The sequence below is a fragment of the Trichomycterus rosablanca genome, chromosome 25 (genome assembly GCF_030014385.1).
Source record: "Trichomycterus rosablanca isolate fTriRos1 chromosome 25, fTriRos1.hap1, whole genome shotgun sequence".
Classification (NCBI taxonomy): domain Eukaryota; kingdom Metazoa; phylum Chordata; class Actinopteri; order Siluriformes; family Trichomycteridae; genus Trichomycterus; species Trichomycterus rosablanca.
In genome coordinates this window covers 4,977,781-5,002,743 of record NC_086012.1, presented here as the reverse complement: position 1 = coordinate 5,002,743, position 24,963 = coordinate 4,977,781, and the positions used below count along the sequence as shown (strand labels likewise).

The 24,963-nt window shown below is 41.8% G+C and overlaps 2 protein-coding genes across 8 annotated transcripts; both read right to left on the bottom strand.

Moving 5' to 3' along the window:
- Nucleotides 1–1,959: 1,959 nt before the first annotated feature.
- hnrnpl2 (heterogeneous nuclear ribonucleoprotein L2) lies at nt 1,960–13,612 on the bottom strand. Of its 4 annotated transcripts, none has more exons than XM_062987577.1 (14): nt 13,472–13,612; nt 11,569–11,687; nt 10,630–10,867; nt 10,459–10,544; nt 10,225–10,321; nt 8,966–9,038; nt 6,662–6,694; nt 6,268–6,336; nt 5,817–6,073; nt 4,759–4,880; nt 4,157–4,358; nt 4,003–4,063; nt 2,462–2,569; nt 1,960–2,364 (listed from the first exon to the last, which is right to left on the bottom strand). In XM_062987577.1, the coding sequence occupies exons 1-14, from the start codon at nt 13,556–13,558 to the stop codon at nt 2,306–2,308; spliced, it is 1,611 nt and encodes a 536-aa protein (XP_062843647.1). In that variant the 5' UTR covers nt 13,559–13,612; the 3' UTR covers nt 1,960–2,305. The 4 variants fall into 4 exon arrangements, with proteins under 4 accessions (XP_062843647.1, XP_062843648.1, XP_062843649.1 ...); XM_062987578.1 differs by having other exon boundaries at nt 4,003–4,060; nt 13,472–13,611; XM_062987579.1 differs by lacking the exons at nt 6,268–6,336; nt 6,662–6,694 and having other exon boundaries at nt 13,472–13,611.
- A 1,604-nt stretch (nt 13,613–15,216) lies between these two features.
- Nucleotides 15,217–23,879, bottom strand: LOC134302681 (serine/arginine-rich splicing factor 7-like). Of its 4 annotated transcripts, none has more exons than XR_010007563.1 (9): nt 23,745–23,879; nt 21,909–22,141; nt 21,418–21,594; nt 21,164–21,244; nt 20,868–20,906; nt 18,554–18,598; nt 18,363–18,455; nt 17,269–17,815; nt 15,905–15,988 (listed from the first exon to the last, which is right to left on the bottom strand). XR_010007563.1 is itself a non-coding variant. In XM_062987857.1 (8 exons), exons 2-8 carry the CDS (start codon nt 22,124–22,126, stop codon nt 15,916–15,918), a joined length of 726 nt encoding a protein of 241 aa, XP_062843927.1. In that variant the 5' UTR covers nt 22,127–22,141; nt 23,745–23,879; the 3' UTR covers nt 15,217–15,915. The 4 variants fall into 4 exon arrangements, 1 of the variants encoding a protein (XP_062843927.1); XR_010007565.1 differs by having other exon boundaries at nt 17,269–17,681; XR_010007564.1 differs by having other exon boundaries at nt 17,269–17,425.
- Between the last annotated feature and the right edge of the window lie 1,084 nt (nt 23,880–24,963).

The following is a 24,963-nucleotide window of genomic DNA, read 5'->3' as shown; positions in this document are numbered from 1 at the left end:
ATATCATTAAACCATTCAAGGAATCAGGAGGAATTTTTGTCTGTAAAGGCCAAGGTGCAAGCTTAAGCTGATACAGGCCAAATTATTAAACTCACACAATGGGTTTAACAATGGGTCTAATGAACCCTGTTTCTTCCAAGATTGTGTGGACGGCCGGGCATGTGCATACCGTATACCTGTGAAAGAGATGGCCCCAGGATGCACTGTAGGATGTTTCACTTAACATCATAGAGAACTTGAGCCACCTGGTACTACATACCACAGAATACCAAAATATGTCTTGTGGAGTCCATGTCTCAGCAGGTCAGAGCTGTTTGACCTGCTCATCCTAATATCTTGGCATAAGGATTCATTAAGTATTCAGACACTTTCTTTAACTCTTTGTGTTGTGGATTTGAGTTTGAATGGATATAATAGACTTTTTTAGCCACCAGTCTACACATAATCACCCAATATGACAAGAGTAATACAAATCAGTAAGGAGTTACATCTTTGTTTTAATGTCACCAGAAGTAGTCTGTCATATTTAGTCAGCAGCAGCTTCCATTGGGTTCTTTCTTACCTCCAATGACCAAGGTCTTCTCTGTCTAGATGCACAATTCAGCCAGATGGCCTACTAAAGAAAGGTGCAATGTTGTACCAATCCTTTTCCAGTTTAACATGAATTAAAACCACTGTGGTGATGTGGTATATTGTTTTATGAGGGATCTTTAAAAAGTTCCACACTTGTATAATTTGGTTGGAAACGATGAGGGTGGAAGTAGTAGTAATTGGTCATGTCTGAGAGACCGTCTGATTTCCACCTTTCTGGACGCTCAAAGAAAGAGTCAAAGCTCAAAAGATTTTCATGTGATGGTGTGAAAGCAGTGGTGCATCAGTGGCAACGCAAGTGTGGAAACCTTTTGAACAACCCTTGTATATACACTATATTGCCAGAAGTATTAACTCAACCATCCAAATCATTAAATTCAGTTGTTCCAATCACTTCCATGGCCACAGGTGTATAAAACCCAAGCACCTAGGCATCATGCAGACTGCTTCTACAAACATTTGTGAAAGAATGGGTCGCTCTCAGGAGCTCAGTGAATTCCAGTGTGGTACCGTGATAGGATGTCACCTGTGCAACAAGTCCAGTCGAGAAATTTCCTTGATACTAAATAATCCAGTCAACTGTCAGTGGTATATTAGAACAAAGTGAAAGCGATTGGAAACGACAGCAACTAGGCCACATAAAATGACAGAGCGAGTTTGGTGTGGAAGAACTTGACTGGCCTCAACCAGATAGAACACCTTTGGGATGAATTAGAGCGGAGACTGTGAGCCGGGCCTTCTCGTCCAACATCAGTGCCTGACCTCATAAATGCGCTTCTGGAGGAATGGTCAAAAATTCCCATAAACACACTTGTGCACATCCTTCCCAGAAGAGTCGAAGCTGTTATAGCTGCAAAGGGTGGGCCGACATCATATTAAACCCTATGGATTAAGAATGGGAGTCACTCAAGTTCATATGCGTGTGATATCACAGACAGTTCCTTTGACTTGTTTGCTTCAGTCAAGATTTATTACAAGATACATAGTTATATGCGATAGACAATAACCCACACAGCCGTATTGCATTTCTCCGCCACCCAACTCGGATGGTGGAAGAGACGCCGTCCAACCTTCCTTCCCTCAAACACGGGCAATGTGTCTGTGTGGGCATGTGGTCAGGTCTGGTCTGCTGACATTCTAACTCTCGAGTGAGGTCAGACCACCGAGTCGACTAAGCGCCTGCTTTGTGTGTTAAGAAGAGTTATTAACCATAACGGACACTTTTTTTGCTTGTTTTATTAAATTTTGGTTCTAAATTAAAAAAAAAAGCAATGAAAAGTTTAACCAGAGCCTCACACAGTCAGTCATACTGCTTATGAAACAGAGAAAATTAGATTGCTAGGATAAGAAATAGGCACAAGAATGAACTAATCATTACTAAATTTATTTCAGAATTCGAGAATAATGCAAGCTCTCTTTTACAGGCTGCGGTTTTCCAAAAAGGGAGGTGCTGAGCACACAGCTAATAGTCGATAATGGGAAGCAATAAAAACAAAATACATTAACAGAAGAAAAAAAATACTGTTACAAAAGCATTTCTGCGTTTCCCTCTTCTATAAAAACAAGAATTCGAACAGTTCTGCCAGGTCAAATCTCTTCATGTGCACTGTGGCTCACTTGATTTAAAGAAACTCGACGTTGACTGCACACGGTAAGGACGATAGACATGGGACACCTTTGTGGCGGTGCCGGAACTCGTGGCGCTGGTCCCTGTTCAGTTTGCGTGCTGTGCGGTGGAGAAGCACAGCTTCAGTGTGTAGGGGTATGGACCATCTAAAACGAGGAAACATCAAGTCAGCAACTTGAACGTTAAACACAAAATGACTATTGGTGAGTCTGCAGATTTAAGGACCTGAAGTTCGGCACTTACTTGGGTTCTTCATCTGGTAATGATTCATCAGGGCGAGAGCTTCCATGGCATCGTTGACGCTCTCCCATTCTAGTAGCCCTGATGCACTCCTTTCTGATGAAGCACCGCCTAAAATGACAAACCAAATATTTTTTATATATATTTTTTGTTTATGCATTTTCTCCCCCTTTTCTCCCGACCTTTAAGCGCATCCAACTGCCTGATTGCGTCATGCTTCCTCTCCACCAATGCCGATCCCCACTCTGACTGAGGAAAATGTAGCTACCCCCCCCCCTGTGGGTCGCCTCAGAGCAAGAAGGTCCTGGGTTCGATCCCCAGTGCGAAGATTGCATGTCTCTCCCCGTGTCTGCGTGGGTTTCCTCCGGGAGCTCCGGTGCCCCCCCCCCCCCCGACACATGCAACGTGGATCAGCACTGTGTACGGAGAGACGCACCCTGACAGCACTCTTTTCCCCGTCTCTGTGCAGGCGCCATCCGCTAATTGCATTAGTTATGAGAGAGTCCCTATCCCACCCCTATCTGAACAACAGGCCAATCTTAGTTCATGTGGCTGCCCAGCCCAGCCCAGCCGGCACCATCACTATACATTGACGTCTTCGACATGGGTGCTAGGGTGGTGCAGCGGACTAACACCTATAGAGCACGACTGCACTCAGTTTTCTTTAATGAGTATTTCTTTCACATACAGTGACTTAGAGAAAGACGAGTTACAATTAATCGAATCAACAGGAGACGCCAAAAAAAGGGGGGGGGGGGGGGGGGGGGGGGGGGGGTGCGTGCACACACTCAATCTCTCTCCTATAATATTAAGGTCAGGCGATCAGGTTTTGTGAAACGTATGTAGAGACCCCAACCTGTAAGAACGTAGCTTTACAGGTCTATTATTGCCCAAGAGCTCATTGAGCTACCAGTTGTGGGTAGGCAGTAGGCCAAGAAGGAAAACTGTGGAGTATTTAAATCTCAGAAGAGCCACCAACCTTGCCATGTCTGAGGGAGGGAAAGTCAAACAGGGTCTATTTATTATTTTATTTAGGTATTTTTAAGTTACTTATGTATTTAGAGGTAGCCACAGTGGATTTGGTCCACATATTAGACTTGGCACAGTTTTTACACTGAAGTCCTTCCTGGCACAACCCCCCTATTTTTATCTGGGCTTGGGAGTGGCACTGAGAGAGCGCTGACAAATTGCCTCCTGATGGCTAGGCTGTTTAAGCCATCCCCACACCCAGTGCACAATAACTAAGCATGTTCGAGGAGATGCCCCACTGGCTGAGAGCACAGCTGAGATCTGAACCCTGTATGTGGGACAGTGTACTTGCCACCGCACCTTTTTATTTTTTAAGCAAAAATGTAGATAGTATTATAGTTAGTCTTTTTTTATTTTAAACAGACATATATTATCGAAAAAATGACATTTTTATATATAAACACATAATGCAACATCTTAAATAATGATAGTATTTTGTACGAGATAAACTGGGCTTCTTGCATTTTCTCTCAAACAGCCTCTTTCCTAAGGTACAGTAACTCACAGACACTCACCTTTGGCAGCAAAAAGTTTGATATTAGATGGATTCTTCAAGCCAAGTTCTTCACAGACCTGCTAACATTAAAATGAGCAAATTAGCAAATGACAGTTTTAAAAAAACCTAATTAATAATGCAATAATGTACGGTGTGAATGCTGTTGAGCTGACCTCAGAGAAGACCTCCACTGAGGCCTCTGGAGAGGCGTTGAAGAAGTGCAGCACGTTGCTGGGATGCTGGATGCGATTCTTGGCCGCCATTTCTGGGGAGGAGAAGCGGTTGTGCCTGGTGCCGTGGAACTCCTTAAAGCTGCTGGAGCCGTCGTGCAGTTCGTATGACTGACCTGGCATGATTGCCTGTTGCTTGGATACACTAGGGAGGTGGAAAAGGGGGCAAATGTGTTAAATTTTTTTACTGGATTTTTCCCCCTTTACCTCCCAATCTAGTCATTCCCGATTCCCAATTGTGGACCTGCTGCCTCTTGCACAACCCTGATCTGTGGGATGCCAGCAACTGCCAGATACGACAGTGTATTGCGTAAGGAAAGTCACACTAAGCCCCATGTGAGGCCAAAACATCAGACAGGTCTTCCCTCTCTCAATAAAAATACAATAAAAAATACACATGCTTTAGTACACCAGTCTATATCAGGCACTCATGTCCATATTATTTGCCCTATACAATCTAAAATGTAATAGAAAATTAGTTATACAGACAAGGGTGTAGGGGATAAGGTGACAGACTTGGCAACCGAACAAAAGAAGACACCTACCAGACATTAAGTTTCTGGTTAAACAGGAAATAGTTGTTCAGGTGGCAGATGGCTCGATCTACAGCATAGCAGTCGCCCATTTCCACCATGGCGGCACCTGGTTTACTCTTCATGAACTTCACCTGTATTTCACAACAGACATTCTAATTATACACGAGTCCCTGTGTATTGAGACCTGCCAAAATCAATCAATTACTTTCTCCTAGCATGATCATTTTATGCATTTACCCCCTTTTCCACCCAATTTACCACAGGCAATCCGCTGCTGGGGACCCCGATGGTGTCCAAGGAGGGTGTATATTCGCCTGACACACACTCCCTCTGATGTGCGCTCAGTCCTACCAATCTGTTCTTATTCTCCCGTACTTCGAAAGATTTGCAGGTAAGGTTGGGTTTGCATGCGGAGAGCCACGCCCCGATCTCTGCGCTTCTCCACGTCCGTACGGGCACCCTGGGCGACCAAAACTCGTACACAGCGTTGAAGACCCCACCCCTTATTAGTTCATTCTTTTCCCAACGCAGCAGACTGGAGTCCAATTTTGTCTGCTGCATGCAGTGCCCAGTCAACTGGTAGCAGAGCTGAGATTTAAACTTGGGGAGTTCATAATCCCAGTGCTGGTGTCCTAGCAGTATATCCCACTGCTCCACCTGGGCGTCCTCCGATATGATAATGTGTTAAGTGATTGTGAATGCGCTGCTGCTTGCACAACTCCTGACAACAAGGCTGCTCCAACGTGTGTGCTATCTGTGCCAGCGAGTTGGGTTCGAGTCGTTTATTAATGGGACTCCCTCCAACTCGCAGAGATGCCCGGACCAGTCTCGGAGATCGTGTTTCGCAGTGGGAAGAGACCCCGTATGACCTTCCCTCCCTCAAACACGGCCAAGAGTGTTTGTGCGGTCCCCTGGCTAAGGTTCAAACTCAGACTCCGCAGTTGTGAACTAGCTCATTAGACCTTTATTGCTTTTGACTGTTAGTTTTTATAACCTGAATAACAAGAATAATTACCTTTAATAATACACACAATATGTTCAAAAATTAAGCGGCTGTTTAAACTAACCTTCTCAACATTGCCATAAAGGCAGAAGATGTTGAACACCCTGTCTGCGTTTATTTTGGATGGCTCCAAGCCGTAGACCATCATGACCGGGGACTCGGCGTGGGCGCTGTACTCCCCTGGCGGTGGAGGCGGCGGTGCACCGTACTGCCCTCCGTAGCGCTGATTGCCGCCCCCCCTCCGCGGGGCGCCCATAGCCGGGCCCATGCGGCGCTCGTCGTACCCCCCGTAACTGTCGTTCTGGAAGCCGTGGTAACCACCTGGCAAGCAAACACACGAACAGCGATGGCTAAAAAGCTTCCCTCCGTTTCACTGTAATGCCTAACGACTCGACACAGCACTGTCTTACTGCCACTGTGGATGTTTTTTTGGCACCCTTTAAGCTAGCACAATCACTCCCCGGTTTTTGTGACTGAATGCGTTGGTGTTTGTACGTGTCGGCCAGGAGCCTTACCGTACTCTGGCGGGTGGTGTCCCAGCAGAGCCGGCTGCCTCTGGCGCTTGTTGGAGTGACCATTCATATCTGAGAAGCAAGAGAAGGAAGGAGGCCCAGAAAGGTAACGAAGAATATACAATAAGAAAGAAGGCGTGGAAGATGAATTTGCCCAAACAAAAAAAGCAGAACAAGAAACTCTAGGGCTAAATTATAGGTGATGGTATGTAGCTTAGATGGATAGGTAGAAACCAACAGCAACTCTGAGGAGATAACTGGTATGTGGTCCCTACAGCCCCAATATGCACTTAATGTGGTTCTGACAACTTTACACCTCACCGAGTGCCAAAAAGCCCTCAAAGATCAAAATGATTATATGGGTGTTAAATGTTAAGAATGTCTGATGTGCACACACCTTGATCGACCCAGTCGCCTTCAGCGTCTGCACCTGTTTAGGTACAAACATTGCAAACATGAATCTCAAGCTAGTAATCGAGCTTTGCTTTTAACGCACATAAAATGAAGTGCATTGAAGAGCCTGTTTAGAAATTCAAAGACCTGACAAACAATGATATTACTTATCTGATTGAATAAGGCTCATTTAAGTGCTGTATGAAAACTGAAACCCACCACCACCCATAAAAAGACTGGTCTAAGATGAGTCTAAGCAATCGTGCCGATTGTCAGTATTTAAATAAACCAGTTTAAACCAGATTTGGTACGTGTACCAATACCTCTGCACCACCTGCCTTAAGCCAATACGTAATTGGCTGATCATGCTTAACAATATATATAATAAACAATTAGTCTTGGACTTGAGAGCTGATCGGTAGGTCTTCCACACTAACCCACCACTGCTGAGATCTCTGCTGCTGACACAGACATGATTGGCTATGTCTGAGGGAGGGTGGGTCAAAGGCTGGTCAATGGCGTACAGAAATGGGGAATAATAGAGATCAGAGCATGACTCTGTACGCGATGCCGATTCACGTGTGAACCCGCCTCGAGCTGGTGAATAGAAGCTGTTGGCTTTTGTATACATGTTAAAAGTGTGTGTTAGGTATGTCCCGTTTCTGTCATGGGGGGATTTGGAGTAGAAGAAGAGCTACAACTAGGCAATTGGATACAACTAGATGCATAAATAAAAACTGGTGGAAAAATGCATAATTACTATATCAATTTGCTGAGCATGACAATATCAGCCGTAATATCAGTCATACTACAAAAACCCTCTCGTAACAGCGTACGAAACTGCATTCCACTAAACAAACTTGCACATGGAGACGGGGAAGCAAAAGCGAATTATGAACAGGTTTCGAACAAGCCAAAGAGCATCACTCCAAGACAACATAAGCTTGGGGATACTTACAGCTCAAATTCAAGGGGAGGGGTAGAGGGTGACTGAGGCTGCGTGTGCTGTAAAAAATCCACAGACGACAGTCTTCATCTCAGCCACTTCAAACTTACTACACTGCTGAACTGTCTTCTCCAGAAAAACAAAATTACAGAATCCGGTGTCCGTTTTCTTATTCAAATACATTGTCCTTTTTTCATCACGTGCCGCACTGTCGTAGACATTTCGGCCAGAATGCCAGGCAGTCGTTCCCACTAGACACAAAGCCAAACCTGCGTCATATTGGAGGGTGTTACAGGGTGGGCGGGACTAGAACGGGAAAAAGACACACACACATTAAGAGGACGAGGCATCATCCATAGCTTAAGGGTTGCACGTGTCAGCCTGTGGACTGTGTGTCAATGCGTCTAGTGTGTTGATGTCTTCGGCGCTGGTGGTGTGCAGTGTTACTCCAAGTGATCGAGATATGGACTAATGGTGGGTTGGCAGAGATGCTTGTGTGTGAGCGTATTTCTGGAGCGGAGTGTGATGGAGGGCAAAATGTACAACCGAAGTGAAGGTCTCGACTTCGGTGTGTCTGTGGAGGTCATCTGTTTGGTGTGAGTAGGCTACGGTATGTGCTGTTCCACTGAGGATGGATTCCTTGATCAGAAACTGGTGGTGTGGAAGGTGCCTGTGTCACAGTGCAGTGTGTCTTGGTCATGGCATTAAAAAGGCCTCTTCGTGCCTGGAGGACTGTGTTGGTTCGGTTGATGATGACGTGCAAAATGTGTTCTCTTGTATGAAGTGTCAGAATGCCAGGTTTATGACGCTTGTTTTCCTTCTGGTCTGGAAAGTGTAGTCAAGGGTGACATGAGTGACATGTCTTCGGCGCATCTAAAAATATGGCTCTCCTTTGAACCGATGTGTTCTGTTGCAGCAGGTGATTCTGAAGTTGTGGTGTTTGCAGTAATCTTAGGAGCAACCGGCCAAAGCAAGCATCAATTGTACAAAGTGAAAACTAGTGCTAGTTACTAAAGACGCTACAGCCTAGTATTCGTTGCAGCATCTTCTAAAAATCATTACTATTAGCATCTGGATACTGACAGGAGCAGTAAAACAAAGCTTGGAGATAAAACAGTATTTAATTCACTTGAATGACCCATATTTAGCAGCCCAGTTGCTCCAGTCATCCTTGATTCGTGGAGAAAAATCAAACATAGAACATTTCTACCATGTCAATATGAAACCTTTACCATATACACACAAAGCCACTGCATTTGAAGTTGATCTTAAGCCCGACAAACTCCCAAATCTACAACCCACAGTGGCAGTAAGGGTGCTGAGTGTTTTCAGCATACATGACTGGCCATGTGCTCACTTTACCTTGGTTGCCCAGGTTAGGATTGGTGTAGTCCCACGTGTCCTGATCGTTCTTGAATACGTTGAGACGTGTCGGCTAACGGGAAGAAAACGGAACGTTAGTGACATTTTTGACACCCCGGTGACTAGTTCCATGCAGAGACTGGTAAAAGACAAAAGAAAAGGTAAAATGCTGCAAATATTTCTAAATCAAAAGACCCGAACTAGATTCCATTCCAAATTACAACACCAGAGAGGTAAATGCAGCAAAGTCTTCGGTGTTTCTCCTAACTGAAAAGCATAATGATCGTTTTTATCACTTGTTTGCTATATCAAAACATTCTGAGACAAGTCGTACAAGAAGAGCATTTGAAATGATGTTTTATTCTTCTGTCAGCAATCTCGATCAATGGCGGTCTCAGCTCTGCCATCCGGCTAGGCTTAGCGGCCACACGAACAACGACTGGCCTGTTGTTCATATGGGGTGGGGTAGTAGTAAGCCAGATAGGGTCTCCTTGTAACTGATGCAACTACGACCTCTGCTGCCTAAATGATGGCGCCCTGCATAGGGGCAGGGAAGGCATGCGTTGATCGGGGTGTGCCTCTCCGTACACAGGGCTGATCCGCATTAGCACTCGCCTAGTGCAGGTGAAAAGATGCATACGGATGCTGCCCACGTGTCAGAGGGGGTGTGGGTTAGCTTCCTTCTCCTCAATCGGAGCGGGGATCGATATTAGGGGAGAGGAAGCGTGATGCATTCGGGCAACTGGATGCACTAAAAAAGTCGGGAGAAAGGCATAAACAAAATACAAAAAAATGGGAGATTGGGAGATAAGGGGGTCATCTGCTATACTCTGCGTCCACTGTAAAACAGGGGTAAACGCTGAAACCATGGTGTCTGTCCGAAAACCTAGTGAGCTGCCTACTACCTACTTAAACAGCATCCTCTAAGTAGAGAGGATTCTAATAAAATGTTGACTCATGAGGCAGATTATTTGGACACACTAATTAGACAGCAATTTACAGCTCCGAAATAAGACAGCATTTTAAGGTATCTAAGAATTTAGACATGCCTTCTTATCAGGAGCATGCATAGACTGACTTAAAATACATCTATTTAGAGAGATCACTAGGTTTTTGGACAGACCCCATATAATTGGAGCATGGATGTACCCTTTTAACATTAACAGATAGCTTTCATTTGTAAATATTAAAGCGGCTTAAAACACACTGATGAAATGATCATGGAATGATCACCGGGTGGCAGCAAGTCAATTACTTACCTTGGCATACTCGATCTTTAGTGTGCAGCAGCCTGAGTATATATCAGCTCCGTTGAGAGAGGCCTTCGCCCTTTGTGCACTCTGGACTGAATCAAATGTGGGAATTGATTAAGGAAAAGTCAGACATCACACTTTGGTATGGCATATTAAATAGCTGTTGTCTGTGAGTGTATTCATATTAAGAGTCAATGTGCTCCACACAAGCTGATTTAAGATCAAAGCACGAAAGGATATTCCACCATAGCCTGGACACCATTTTTCCTGAAGATGACGATTCTCTGAACGGGACCGCAATTGTTGCAAATTGTATACAGCACGTCCTGTAGAGCAAAAATCTCATTCAAAAACGGCATTCATTATACAAACACACATTCTTAAAAGTTAGTAGCTGGGTGAGAATATTACCGTAGTGATTGGATAAATGGGATTCATGATAGTAAACAGCAGAACGTTATTAACACTGGAAGCGTCGTCTGCGTTGCTGGGCCGGGAGATCTTCTGACTGGTTGAGTAATTTACGTATGCAGGGTTTCCAGCGATGTAGATCTGGTTGTCGTTGGCATACGCCACAGCACTGGCAGAGCCGTTCATGTCCTCATATTCGACCAGGGCTTGGCGCTTTTTGGGCATCAGCACTACATAACTATAAAAACAAACAAAAAAAGCCATGACAAACTGCCAGCACTGCTAGCAAATTATCCAGAGCATACAAATGTATTCACTCTGTAGAGCAATATTGACATACACACGCTCAGATGGTGCAGTCGTCAAATACGCTGAACAGTCTGAAACTCAGTCGTGCTACTGACCTAGCCAGGTGTCCAAAATACAGCTGGCTATGCCTGAGGGAGGGAAGGTTGTATGGGAGGTTCTCTTCACTGCAATTTGAGATTCATAGGACTGGTCTGGACACCAGTGGTAGAGGGATTTTTATGGGGGCAGAGCATGACTGTGTACATATAACGGTTCTGTATGAGAAGCCACCACTGGCAAGTGATAATAATCTGAACTGGGAAACTAGATATGACTGGCTCGAGAAGAAACTGAAGGGTGCATTTTACTGTCTTAATAAAACCTAATTTCCATCTGTGCATTAAACACTACTACCTAATTCAGGAGGAAATTGGAGCTGAGTGAATGACATTGGCCCATTAGTTTCACAGAGGCTTGGGTTATATTTGATTATAATTATAACCTTGATCCAAGATTCACCATCTAGTCTGTTTATGTTGATCTTAATAACAAATAAGGGCTAGACTTGCACAGTAGAGTCCAGTTACTTTATTTATAAGTAAAACACAAGTAAAGGATCATATTGTAACAGTAATAAGGAAAGGTGGTTACCTGATGGTCCCAAACTCCTGCAAGGCTTCAACAATGTCTGCCTCCAAAACCCCATCCACCAAGCCTCTTATGTGAACCACTAGCGATGGGTGAGGTTTGTGAGGGTCCTCATAGCCCTCCTGTAAAACAAAGTACAGTTCAGATTTTTAAGTATGTGTAAGTAGTGCACACAATTATCAACTGGAAACTACACAACTAATTTGATTTTGTCTCCAGTTCACGAGTTCCAATAACACTTTGGTGGTGGTGGGGGGGGGGGGGGGGGGATTAAGGCTGGTACTAGACCACACTGTGAGTATATCTAAATATAATAAATAATAAGTCTGATTGGATTAAAATTGCAGCACACTGGAGGGAATTTTGTCCATTCCTCTAGAGCAGCAAAGTTTTGTGTTAGTAAGTTAGTACAAGTCAGCTTAAGTGTTAAGTAAAGGGGTGATGAAGGTTTTTAATCGTTTTTTAAAGACAGCAAGAGACTCAGACATTCGGACAGACAGGGGAAGTTCATTCCACCACTTGGGTGCCAGTACAGAGAGGAGCCTGGATGCTCGTCTTCCTCGAGTTCTGGGTGGAGGATCAAGTGGTGTCCACCAGATACTAAGTGGTGTCCACCAGATACTAAAGGGTGTGCACCAGATACTAAAGGGTGTGCACCAGATACGACGAGCACTTTCTTGCACTCGGGTGAGCACCATCTTGCAGTTATACTCTATCTGAATGAATATTGCGAAATGTTTAAACTTTATTTTTAGCTCGGTCTCAAATATAAAGACATTGGCCGCTCAGGTGGCGCAGCGGTAAAAACCACACGCTGGAACCAGAGCTGGGATCTCGAATACATCGTATCGAATCTCAGCTCTGCCTGCCGGCTAAGGCTGAGCGGCCACATGAACAACGATTGGCCTGTTGTTCAGATATGGGCGGGACTAAGTCGGATGGGGTCTCTCTCCCATGACTGGTGCAATTACGACCTCTTCTGGCTGATTGATGGCACCTGCACAGAGATGGGAAAAGAGTGCTGTCAGGGTGTGTCTCTCCGTACACAACGCTGAGCTGAGCTGCACTGCACTCGTCAAAGTGTAGGTGATAAAATGGATACGGCTGCTGCCCACGTGTCGGAGGGGGCGTGGGTTAGCTTCGTTCTCTTCAATCAGAGCAGGAATATACTATCACTAAGAGACATTTGAAACGCAATTTAAAAACGAAGGGTTTATTTCGCCTAAAGAACTACAGCAAATTAGTAACTGGTGTGCATTTTTTTTTTTACTTCAAATATATTTTAATCCATGCACAATGTCCCTTCAGAGTCTCTGTACAATCACTGACTGTGGTAAAAAGGGAAAAAAATACAGATTATGTAACATGTAGCGATCAGTTGAATGCAGCAATGATGTGGCTAAGAAATCCAGTTGCCTTAAGATACAAAAAAAACGCGTGTTTTCATTTTATTAAAATATATATCTTACTAACAAAGTAATATTTTATTTCAACTTAATGGTCCAGTAGGAGCAGCGTGCCTTTATGTGCATTCCTTCTATAGCTTCCAGGCTAACTGGTTAGCCAGCTAGATCCATTCATCCAGGTGTCATTGCTAGCATATACACTAGAACTGAGAACACTGAAAAGCAAGCCAGTGTAAACACGGCGGTTATTTTGTTACTGCATGATTTCGTACTACATTATATGTAAAAACTGCAAAAGTATAACCGGTGGTGCTGCAATTCAATTCGTAATAAAGTTGCGTAAATTACTGCGCGGTTTGGGACGCAGCCGAAAGCGTCTGGCTAGTCAGGTTTGTGTAGCTAATAGGCTAACTCGCTATATGCTAAACAACACGCGGCTAGACGCCGTTTAGCTCCCCAACAAAAACACAGATAAAAAATGCATTTAGCGCGTTACTTACAGTCGCCATTCCTCCGTCGTTATCAGTCTTTTGGCGCTTTGTTGCTCTACCGCCTTCGCTGTAGTACCGAGCCGCTTGTGTAGCCATGTTGTCCCGTTAGCTCTCTCCCACACACATCAAATGGACGAAAAAGTACGAGAAGCCTTTGTCCCGCCTCCCGCGTCCTCCTATTGGCGAACAAGCTGTCCATCATGAGGAAACATACAACGGTGTTGAACCGAACTGAGGCTTTTTCACTAAAACAGAGCTCATAATAACACTACATGATATCCCATTATATCTAATATGTATTTATTTTAAGCAAGGAGTATCCAAAATATTAAAGAAATACATATATTTTATGTAGTGGTGTCCAATAACAACAAAAACGACTTTTATTTTATAAAATTAGTGCACACCCTAAATATGGCGCCAATCCATCACAGAGTAATAAACACTCACTAATTTGAACACCAACACTTGCAGGTAATTTATAACTGAGGTGAGTGGAAACCTACACAAACCTCCTCATGAAGTGATTCGAACCCATGACCTTAGGGATCATGTGCCACTACTTTGTGCTATCAACTGAAAGGTTGAGAGTTCAAATCCCAGCTCTGCCATACAGCCACTGTTGGGCCGAATGATGGCTGACCCTGCGCTCTGACCCCAGCTTCCAAACATATGACAAATAAATGCATTCTATTCTGTTCTATTAAGCTCATGGATCCTTATTTTATAGGAAAATTGCTATATTATGCACACATTAAAACTAGTACACTGTACAAAATCACACAATCACACTATAGCTTCTCATTACATTTTTTTTCATATAAATGTCAGTAAGACATTCATTCATTGTGTTTCACAACCGCTTTATTCTGTTAAGGGCCGCAGTGGGTCCGAGGTCACAGGTCACCAATTCATCACAGGCCACACACACACTCTCATACCTAGGTGTACTTTAGTATCTCCAATTAACCTGACCGTATGTCTTTGGATTGTGGGAGGAAACCAGAGCATCCGGAGGAAACCCACGCAGACACGTGGAGAACATGCAAACACCACAGAGAAAACTCCAGACCGCTCCACCTGGGAATTAAATTGCTCTGAGGCGATAGTGCTACCTACCCAACTTTAAAATATGTCTGGTTTTATCACCGGATGTTCTTTGGGTGGTAAAAATTAATCTTCTGTTTAAAAATAATTTGTACCTTTTCGAAAACACCACATGCGGTACATAACTGCACAACTAATGCAATGTTCATATTACATTTTTTTTAATAGTATTTATTATTGACCTACCTACCAGTGAACATACATGTACTTCTATTCTAATTTCTAGATAAACTACTTTTTTCCTGGATCTACAGGGTGTCCCTAAAGTCATATTTTCAATACATTTTTCAACACCATTATTTCATTAGAAAATGAATCAATAACATCTTCAATGTGTTTTCCACTACTTGTGATGCAATATGTATGTGTGTATTTTAGTAAACATATAGTTAGTCTTTGTTTGTAATATTTCCTATGTGTCCAGACTTTAGGGACACCCTGTATATCCCAATCTGGTCATTTTTCCAATTCCTGATTGAGAATCCGCTGACTCTCGCACAACCCCGATCTGATCAAGGAGAGCCGGATCCCCACACCCTTTCCCATTTGCGACTGAATTGTATGTGTTGTTCTATATAACAATCTGATCAATATGCATCAGAAATATATCAGAAAAATTAAGCAAAGTAATGATCATCCACGACATATGGTTTTAACAAAAGGTGTTTATTTAAATTATGCCAAAATGTACATTAAATGAAACTTTATATGTGACTACACTTGTTCACATATGGCTGGAAAAAAACCCAAACACCGTAAGCTTCACTAAATAAAGCTTTACAACTAGACTTCAGCAAAAGAAATATAATCATTTACATTATCTCACTTGATAATGTTTTAAATCATTCGTTTGTTTGGCATATTTATGGAATATTTATCTGAATGCAGACCTTCTGTGTTTTTAAGTGAAGCAAATCTTCAAAACTTAGAACCTACCGAGTGTGTTTGCATAGGGATTTAAGGACTGTGTACAGAGATTTAAATATGGTTAATCGATCATAAACAGACTACTTTTAAATCGAGTCGCCAAACGTTTACAAGATTAATCTACATCTTCTGCTCTCACTGTTAAGTACAAACATACGTATATGTCATGCTATTTTAGTTATTTATTCTTTTTATTTTATTCCAGTGTAAACCTACAAGAGAACAGAGGAGGGATCACTAGTCTTTAAACCCACTATTTTCTTCTAATCATTACAACTGCAAAATTCACACTAATTACCAGATCATTCTTGGTAAATATAATTTGAAAGATATGTGGACAGACAAGAAAAAGCAAACATTGTGTAAACAATGTAAAGACAGTAAAGAAAATAAAAACAGCAATGCAAAGTTATTTGGGTTTATGTGTCCTTCTCTGCTCGATCACCACCTGGGGAGGTTGGACTTTTGTTTCGGCTGCGTGACCTAGAGTGGCTGGAACAGACAGAGAAAAACATTAAGTACAGAAAAAAACTCACACTACCCTTTGGGGTCATCATGCATCATGTAAAATCAGTTTTCTGATAATCTGGATGGTCATGTAATGAGTGCACATCAATATCTCCAATCCAAAAGTGTTGTATGCCATATGCATGCTACCATTCTAAATAATGTGCACAAACATTACTAGAAGTCTAACTGAACATAATACTAAGTGGTGTCATAGCATTGAGTTCCAGCTTTTGACTGCAGGATATCTCACCAGAAAAGCAGTCCACAAAACATAGAGAGCAATACATTGCAGTACTGATCTTTTTTTCCCGGCTGCTTCCATATACAGTATGAAGGTTGCCACAGTGGGTCTAGTCAGCATAACAGACTTGGCACAGTAATTATGCTGGATGCCCTACCTGGCGCTACCCTCTTTTTATTCGGGCTTGAAGCCGGTACTGAGAGCACACTGAGAGACAATTGCACCTCACACTGGCTAGGTTGTTTGTAGGACACAAGCTACGGCAGCACCTACAGCCTTAATGTAAACACAAATGACCAGTATAACCTACATAAGCAATAATACTCCATATATACTAATGAGCTTTTATTTATTTTTGCACCCGCCCCCAATTTTCCTCCCAATCTAGTCATATCCAATTACCCGATTGCATTACGCTTCCTCTATACTGATGTTGACCTCCACTCTGACTGAGGAGAGCCGTGATTAACACGCGCCCCCTCCAACACATGTGCAGTAGCTGACTAGAGCTTATCACCTGCACGAGATAGGTTGATATACAGCTTTGCTTATGAAGAGTCACATCCTGATCCTATTACCCCTTGTCTCTATGCAGGTGCCATCAATCAGCCAGCAGAGGTCGTATTTGAATCCTCCCTGTGAACAAGCCAATCACTGTTCGTGTAGGCGCCCAGCCTACCGGTAGTAGAGCTGAGATTTGAACCGACGAGTTTAAAATGTCGGCTCTGGTGTGCTAGTCCAGACACTGAATAAAGGCCTATACTTTTATACATAGGCTATGCCATATATTAAGCTCAAAAACTGCTCTTACACTTAACCTAACCACTAATATACTCGGTCTGTAAGTGTGTTTTCACTCAGCCACTAACACAATTGCACAGTCATTCACTCACAGAGATGTGTTAACATGTTCATGCTTTGCAAATGTTCACCAAAAAGTTACAAATTGTTTACAGAGAACCTGGCTATTTTAAACCAGGGCTCATATCAAGAAGGACAGGAACTCTCGGGTATAGGTTACCTTTGCAGACAGTGGCAGAAACAACATACAGAGAAGCGACGGACTCTAGAACCCGAAGACACACTTGCGGAGGTCTTGAAGACTGATCTCTCGTCTCTCTCTCTCTCTCTCTTTCTCTCTCACACACCCTTCTCAGAAGCTAAGCATGAAGCCGGAGCTTTGAAGATAAAAAATGGGGAGGGGGGCCCATAACACTCTGCCCAGCATCTCCGGTCTGCAGTTGTAGTGCCAGGCATGGGAGCGGGGCGGGCAGAACAAGTGTTTGTGTACACGCTGGACGCTCTCGGACGATCTCTTTAAACCAGCATGACGGGAGGCCGATCTGGGGTAAGCTCTTTTGTCACCCTCCTCGAGGACGTTTAACGCGGCAAGGACGAGCCCTGGTCAGTGATTGAGCCGTTCACTCCCGCACTCTTTAGAAAAGACAAGAACAGCCTGCAGCAATTGGTCACTGGAGTCTGATCATGACAGATTGTATTTTATTTGTTTATTTTTTTTGAAGGGCGGTCTCGGTCACTCTCTGTAGCTAACCAACATGAAGCTGGATCTGAGGGAGAAGAGAGAAAAGAAGATTCCCCAAATCTTACCCCTTAGCCCCTTTCCTTAACAAAATACTGGTCTTTTAAGTCTTGACTCATAAGGCTGGCATGTCTAGTATCTAGGCACGGCCTGTCATTCTAGACTAATTAAAGGGACATTGCTGACAAATGTAGGAGGTTAAATATATAAGGGGCTAATGATCACTCACTGCCTTTTGCAGTGGCTTAGAATCCCTATCTGCTTCTAATTTAAGGTTTCACCCATCAATCAATGCATCCGTCCATCCATGGCTGGAGTTGCGTAATCAGGCTGGCTTACCTTAGGTAGAGGTTTTCCGGGGAAATCTCTAATACAATAATATTTTATACTAAACTAACAAATGAATGCTATTTCTTCTGACTATGAGCAGCTGTGTTAATGCTAAAAATTGGGCCTATAAAAACGTTTAATCCACATAATCCAACTGTTAACAAAGACATGCTTTCCAATAACTGATACGATACAAGATTTAGGACATTTAGGGAAACGTATATTACTGGAGTGCAAGAACTTACCTGCGCCTCTTAGTACTGCCTGAGCGGGACCGGGAACGAGGGCGGGAGCGAGATCGGGAGCGTGAGACAGATCCAGAACGAGACCGAGAACGACTGAAAACATAATAACAGCAAAAAAGAAAATTAATGATTTCTGATATGAGCTAATTTAGACGAAGTAAAAGAAAATGACGTTTACATTATTGACATACCTCCGAACAGGAGTCCTAGATTTTGATCGAGCTGGAGTGCTAGACCTTAATAGTTTTAAAAGAAAGCACACTAATGGTTAGGTTCAATAACTAAAAGAACTGATGCATAATCACTAGGTACAATCATCAGAAACTAATTGTGGAAATAAAACCAGATACATATACCATAGTATTCCTAGTTAACCTAGATTAGTCTAGCAGGGTTTTTCAAACTTTTTTTTTTCAAGCGACCCACCCAACACAAACAATGCCTTTGACTCTGTACAATCTGGTCCCATTGTGCTTTACAAAATGTAACATAAACCATCCACAAGCGGGCGTTTGCACTCAAGTTTATTTATTCATTATTATTTTTCGCGACCCAGGATTTTAAAAACCCTGGTGTAAGGGCTGCTAAAATTACTTCTTAATAACCATTTTCTAATGTGGAAGTCACTCGACTACAGTTCAAATGCCCATCTGTAGAACATACGACACAGTTTGGTGTCTCAACACAAAATCCCATGAGAACTGTAAATAGTAAGTATCAAGTGTCATCAAGCATATGTGGCTGACAGATTGGCAGAGGAGGCTGCATGCTATAATGCTACACTATAAGAGCGTCTTCCAGATCATTAATAATTGATAGTACCCCAGTACAAGTTTTATACTGTTCATGCTACTTTTCAATATAAAACATTCAGCCTTCACTGTGAAACATAACTGACTGACACTAAAAAGCCCATAAAGAGCTTAGGAAAGGCGCTGTTGCTGTCTACAGGACGCACCTCAAATATCATAGTACATACTAAATAGTAGGTTTAAACTAGTATTGACAGTTTGATGAACCAATTAAAATACTTCATAATATTCCATAGTGATATGTAATTTGGGGTAAAATGTAGTATTCTGTTAGACCGTTATTCTAGCTTACTATTCTATTTAGCTATAATTAATTGTACGTCATCGTAACCTACATGACTGATCGCTGTTTATGTCAAACATACTGCACCAATAGAGCCCTAATACTACTGAAAGGAAGGCTAGGGCACATCCCCAGAATGCGTTTGCATGCCTTTTGCAAAGTACCTAAGTTTAGGATAATTAGCATTTGTATCTTGAAACTGTAAATTCAAGTAAATAAAGTGCCATTTTAATAAGACAAAACATCAAAAGCAAGTTAATTATAACTAATAGAGATGGGACGATCGATCGGCTATGAATCGGTATCGGCCGATTTTTAATCAAAATATGCTATCGGCGATCGGCGATAATTCCTAAAAGTAGCCGATCCGATCGTGTGATATATAAAGATCACGTTAAGTTAACAGCTCAGTGGATTGATCCAGACTTTGAGCTACGACGCGCCAACCATCACATCACCATTCATCAACAATCGTACAGAAACCACAGTGAAAGCTCTTCACGACCTAAAATAACATCATTAACGTTGTGCATCATACATACGATGTAATTTTGCTGATTGTAATATTTACTTTAAAAAGATAATTCAACCCGGTCACATCTGAGTCGATTCTATCAGCACATTATATAAACTCCTGGTTCACTTTGGTAAATCGTAAGCGGTTCTTACTTGTGATGTAGATGAGAACAGAAAATGTTACAGAGCCAATCAGAGGCAAAAGTTTATTCATTACCAAATTCGTTAGTTCAGGATCATCTGCTGAACTTTTAGCTCCTTAGACGGAACGAGTCTGACGGTCGGTTACAGATCTGTGGTAATAGCAGTTTAATGAAGCTTTTTAATGTAAGAGAGTGACACAAAATGTTCTGTAGTAGCTGGTGTTTATTTAAAACCACGACATTTAATTAATAACAGTAAACACGGAGAGATAACTGAGAAGAGAAACTTACGCTTCGCGAAAAATGACTCGTGAATCAATGAATCACTTATAGCGATACAGTGAACAAAGCGTCTCTTCTAAAGGCGCGCACGCGCACACGCACACGCACACACACACACACACACACACACACACACACACGCGCGCTGCTCCGGTTTATCTTCACTGTGAGGCTCTTTTTAAGTTTATTTATTTTATTTACTGCTAAATAAATAGCAGTAAATAAACTGCAATCGGCTATCGGCCGATGTCCCTGAAAGGAGATCGGAGATCGGAGATCGGAATCGGTGCCAAAAACCCTGATCGTCCCATCTCTAATAACTAATATGCCATTTTTGATCAAGAACATAATGCATTTTGTGACTGCTTATAAGGTTATGTCTTTTTTATCTTTACACCCTGGGTGACACTAATTGCTTATACAAAAATATATTGTTACTGTCATTCATCAACAAGTTGCAACCTCTTACCTGCTCCTGCGTTTTGAATAAGATGGAGAATTACGCCTCCTGAGAAGATACAGAGGGAATGCTTATATAATACAGTCTCAAATAGCACAATGCCTTCACCACAGTGTACAAACCCTATTTCTGGAAAAGTTGGGACATTTTGCTTCAAAGGCTTATTATTTGCAAGCAAAGATGGATTGTGGCTCATCACTTTGGAAAACAGCCTGACTTTAATAGAAATGGGGTTAATACTATTTGGACTGGCAGTTTGTCCTTATAAAAAAAAATCTAAATTGTACTATAATTATAATACCAACCGGTTATCACTGCGGCTTCGAGAGCGAGAGCGTGAGTGATAGCGACGATTTCTAGATCTAGAACGAGACCGAGAACGGGATCTGTGAAAGAAAAAGACGAGAACTCTACTTAATACACTTCTGTAAAGGTTAAGGCATTAACAGCCTTAAGGCATTAATAAGCTGAGAAGCCCTCAAGTGGCACAGAAACATAAATGGTTACTGTAGAATGTTAATTATTCATGTTGCTAGTAATTCAACGCTGAGACCTGTACCTGCTGTGATGTCCTCGCTTACTATAGCGGTAGCAGTCGTAAGCGTAGTGGCCCCGGTCTCCACACTGATAGCATCGATCGTTTGGGTCAAACGGACGGCGGCTGGCTCGACCGTACCGGCTCTTACTAGACATGCCTGTTGACAGCTCCACTCGGATCCGAGATCCACACAAAAGCCTGAAAAGTGTATTAAAAAAAAGGAACAATGAACATCCATGGGTCACTACAGTCATCTGCTGGTGACAGCTTTAAAATCACCTGGTATTTAGTGATTCAGCTAATCACGGCTACAGTAAAGACTTGTGCTCCTCAATAACCAGTGAAATAACAGTGACAATCCCATTCATGTAGCTCCTGACCTAAATTGTTAACGACAGTCAGTATTTATATACGACTAAAAAAGACTTTTGTTTTTACAGTGATCTGCTAGTTGTCATTGAGTTGTTTTTTTTATATGTAAACGTCTTAAATGCCTGTTTAAATGCACCTACTTTCCATCCATTCCTCTCACTGCATCCTCCGCATCCCGGGGATCTTCATACTCCACGAAAGCAAAGCCCGGAGGGTTTCTGGCCACCCAAACACTGCGCAAAGTGCCATAGTAGCCAAAAGCTCTCTCTAGTTCACCTTTTGCCGCTCCACTTCCCAAATCTCCCACATACACCTTACAATCCAGGTTCCGGGAGGAACTTCGAGATGAGTGTGACATCTCTCCTTAACTTAACTTTAAAAAAAAAAAATACAAAAATATTCTGTTTCTGAAACAGAACAATATCTACCATATCCCAATGTATTATAATGAATCGCAACTGGAACAAAAATCTTATTAACACGAAAACTTCATATGTAGTCTTGTTCTTTCTTGGTCGCCACTGTGAAACTACAAGTTGATCAGTCTAACTCAATGCTTTTAATAAGGAGGCACAGATCCTATTTGTAAAAATACCAAAATCAGATCGACCAATTCCCAAAACAACAGAGCCTTATGAACAATTGTATGTACTCGTCAAGCCTGTTAAATGTGACAGTGGATGAAATTACATTAAATCTGTTATCTAATCTAATAAATCTAATACCGGTATTGTGCTTGAAAATAACTGGAACATCCACAACACATTGTGTGGCAGATTTGGCATCAAGAGAAACATTTCGTTAATCTCAGACTTAATAAGCTGGCATGCAAAGGAATTGTTTCATTGTTTAAATGCTAAAAAAAACACCATTAAACTGTGACATGCTGAGAATAAAAAAAATGTTAGGAAAAAACCTGTAACAATAAGCGACCAAAATGATGATGGGTGCAGTAAAGTCCTTACAAAAGACTATTAAATTGAACATTTAGTAAGTAAAAATTTTATGAGACATTGTATTTAAATTAACACAGTTACATCACGATTAAATACACCTAATATATCTGTTGAATGTACTTTTTTTATACAGCTACAATGCAAATATGATCAAATATTATATTTTTTTAGGGAAAATCCAATAAAAAAATAAATATAATATGACAACCCGTTTTATTTTGTAACATTTTATTCAAATTACCTTAGTATATAATTTAGAGCTTTTTTAATTAAAAACTAATGTTCTCTTCTGGATTAAACTGAGCCAGTATGACCAGTTTGGCACTGGATTAGTGGCTTGAGACTTAGACTTATATAAACCGCAGTATTAAATACAGTTTTATAACTAAGTTAAATGAAAACCTAAAATGCATTTTGCAAAATAAATAGGTAAAGTCAATGTTAAGTAATACGTATGTTTTGGATATGGCTTTATATAATATAATGTAAAACTAAATAATATGAACAGTACGGAACAGTGACCTTAACGTTAATATTTGAGGTTATTGATGTTGACCGTTTCTATGCGCAAAAAGTTTTTCTGTAATTAAATATCCATTAATTCATGTAGAATATAATACGAGCGCCATGGTGTTGGTTTAGTAATTAATTAAAGCTATTACTGCGTGTATGAATTATTACTTTTGAAGGTTATAGGTAATCTCCTAAAGCGCTACCTAGCTACACAGCTAACCGACGTTACTGACAGTTTAGCTAAACAGCTAATATTGTAGCCGCCTAGCATATATCTTAATTTAGCCGCTTATATTTTGCTAAATAACGAATTAACTTTATTTACCAACCAATTTCAATGTTACATTACACTATACATCAAATAAACCATGACAGCTAGCTAAATTAATCAAATTCATACTAAATAAATGTTTCGTAGCTAATATAGCTAAAATGCTAAAGCTAAGTAAAAAGCGTTAAATTTAGCTGCCCAGGCTAAAACAACAATATCACAATTAAGTCGCTCACCTGTTTTAGTTAATTTTTATATCCAGTTTTCCAAATTCGTAGTGTATAATGCACACCAAACCCGATAAAGTGTATCGTTTCCAGAACTATTAAGCTACATGAGCTAATTACACAATGGCGGATAGAATTGTCTCGAAGCGCAGCCTATCACAGAGAGAGGAGAGTCAACTCACTTCAAAATAGCATTACTGCCTAACCATGCTGCCAACTGTCAACGTTTCTACTGTATACTGCAAACTACACCGATCAGCCATAACATTAAAAACACCTCCTTGTTTCTACACTCACTGTCCATTTTATCAGCTCCACTTACTATATAGAAGCACTTTGTAGTTCTACAATTACTGACTGTAGTCCATTTGTTTCTCTACATACTTTGTTAGTCTGCTTTCACCCTGTTCTTCAATGGTCAGGACCCCCACAGAGCAGGTATTATTTAGGTATTGGGTCATTCTCAGCACTGCAGTGACACTGACATGGTGGTGGTGTGTTAGTGTGTGTTGTGCTGGTATGAGTTGAGTTTTTAAATACTGTGTCCACTCACTGTCCACTCTATTAGACACTCCTACCTAGTTGGTCCACCTTGTAGATGTAAAGTCAGAGACGATCGCTCATCTATTGCTGCTGTTTGAGTCGGTCAACTTGTAGACCTTCATCAGTGGTCACAAGACGCTGCCCACGGGGTGCTGTTGGCTGGATATTTTTGGTTGGTGGACTATTCTCAGTCCAGCAGTGACAGTGAGGTGTTTAAAAACTCCACCAGTACTGCTGTGTCTTATCCACTCATACCAGCACAACACACACTAACACACCACCACCATGTCAGTGTCAGTGCAGTGCTGAGAATCATCCACCACCTAAATAATACCTGCTCTGTGGTGGTCCTGGGAGAGTCCTGAGCATTGAAGAACAGCATGAAAGGGGGCTAACAAAGCATGCAGAGAAACAGATGGACTACAGTCAGTAATTGTAGAACTACAAAGTGCTTCTCTATGGTAAGTGGAGCTGATAACATGGACAATGAGTGTAGAAACAATGAGGTGGTTTTAATGTTATGGCTGATCAGTGTATATACTACCATATGTTTCAGTTTTTAGGCGCATAGCATATCATGCAACCCCTGGTAAGAGTTGCAAATCAGGAATCAGGGATAGGATTCACTTTGAGTGCATTTTTCAAACTGATCCCAAACACATCTGCGGTTTAGAGTCCAGTATTG

What these genes read in the sequence shown, in the direction of transcription:
- hnrnpl2 (XM_062987577.1), bottom strand. Translation starts at nt 13,558, where the DNA reads ATGGCTACACAAGCGGCTCGGTACTACAGCGAAGGCGGTAGAGCAACA. An exon ending in TTTATGGCAATGTTGAGAAG is followed by an intron (nt 4,881 to 5,816) that starts GTTAGTTTAAAC and finishes TGTGAAATACAG; the next exon opens with GTGAAGTTCATGAAGAGTAA. An exon ending in CAAACTTTTTGCTGCCAAAG is followed by an intron (nt 2,570 to 4,002) that starts GTGAGTGTCTGT and finishes TTGTCATTTTAG; the next exon opens with GCGGTGCTTCATCAGAAAGG.
- LOC134302681 (XM_062987857.1), bottom strand. Translation starts at nt 22,126, where the DNA reads ATGTCACACTCATCTCGAAGTTCCTCCCGGAACCTGGATTGTAAGGTG. An exon ending in TCTAGGACTCCTGTTCGGAG is followed by an intron (nt 18,456 to 18,553) that starts GTATGTCAATAA and finishes TTATGTTTTCAG; the next exon opens with TCGTTCTCGGTCTCGTTCTG. An exon ending in GGCAGTACTAAGAGGCGCAG is followed by an intron (nt 15,989 to 18,362) that starts GTAAGTTCTTGC and finishes TGTCTGTTCCAG; the next exon opens with CCACTCTAGGTCACGCAGCC.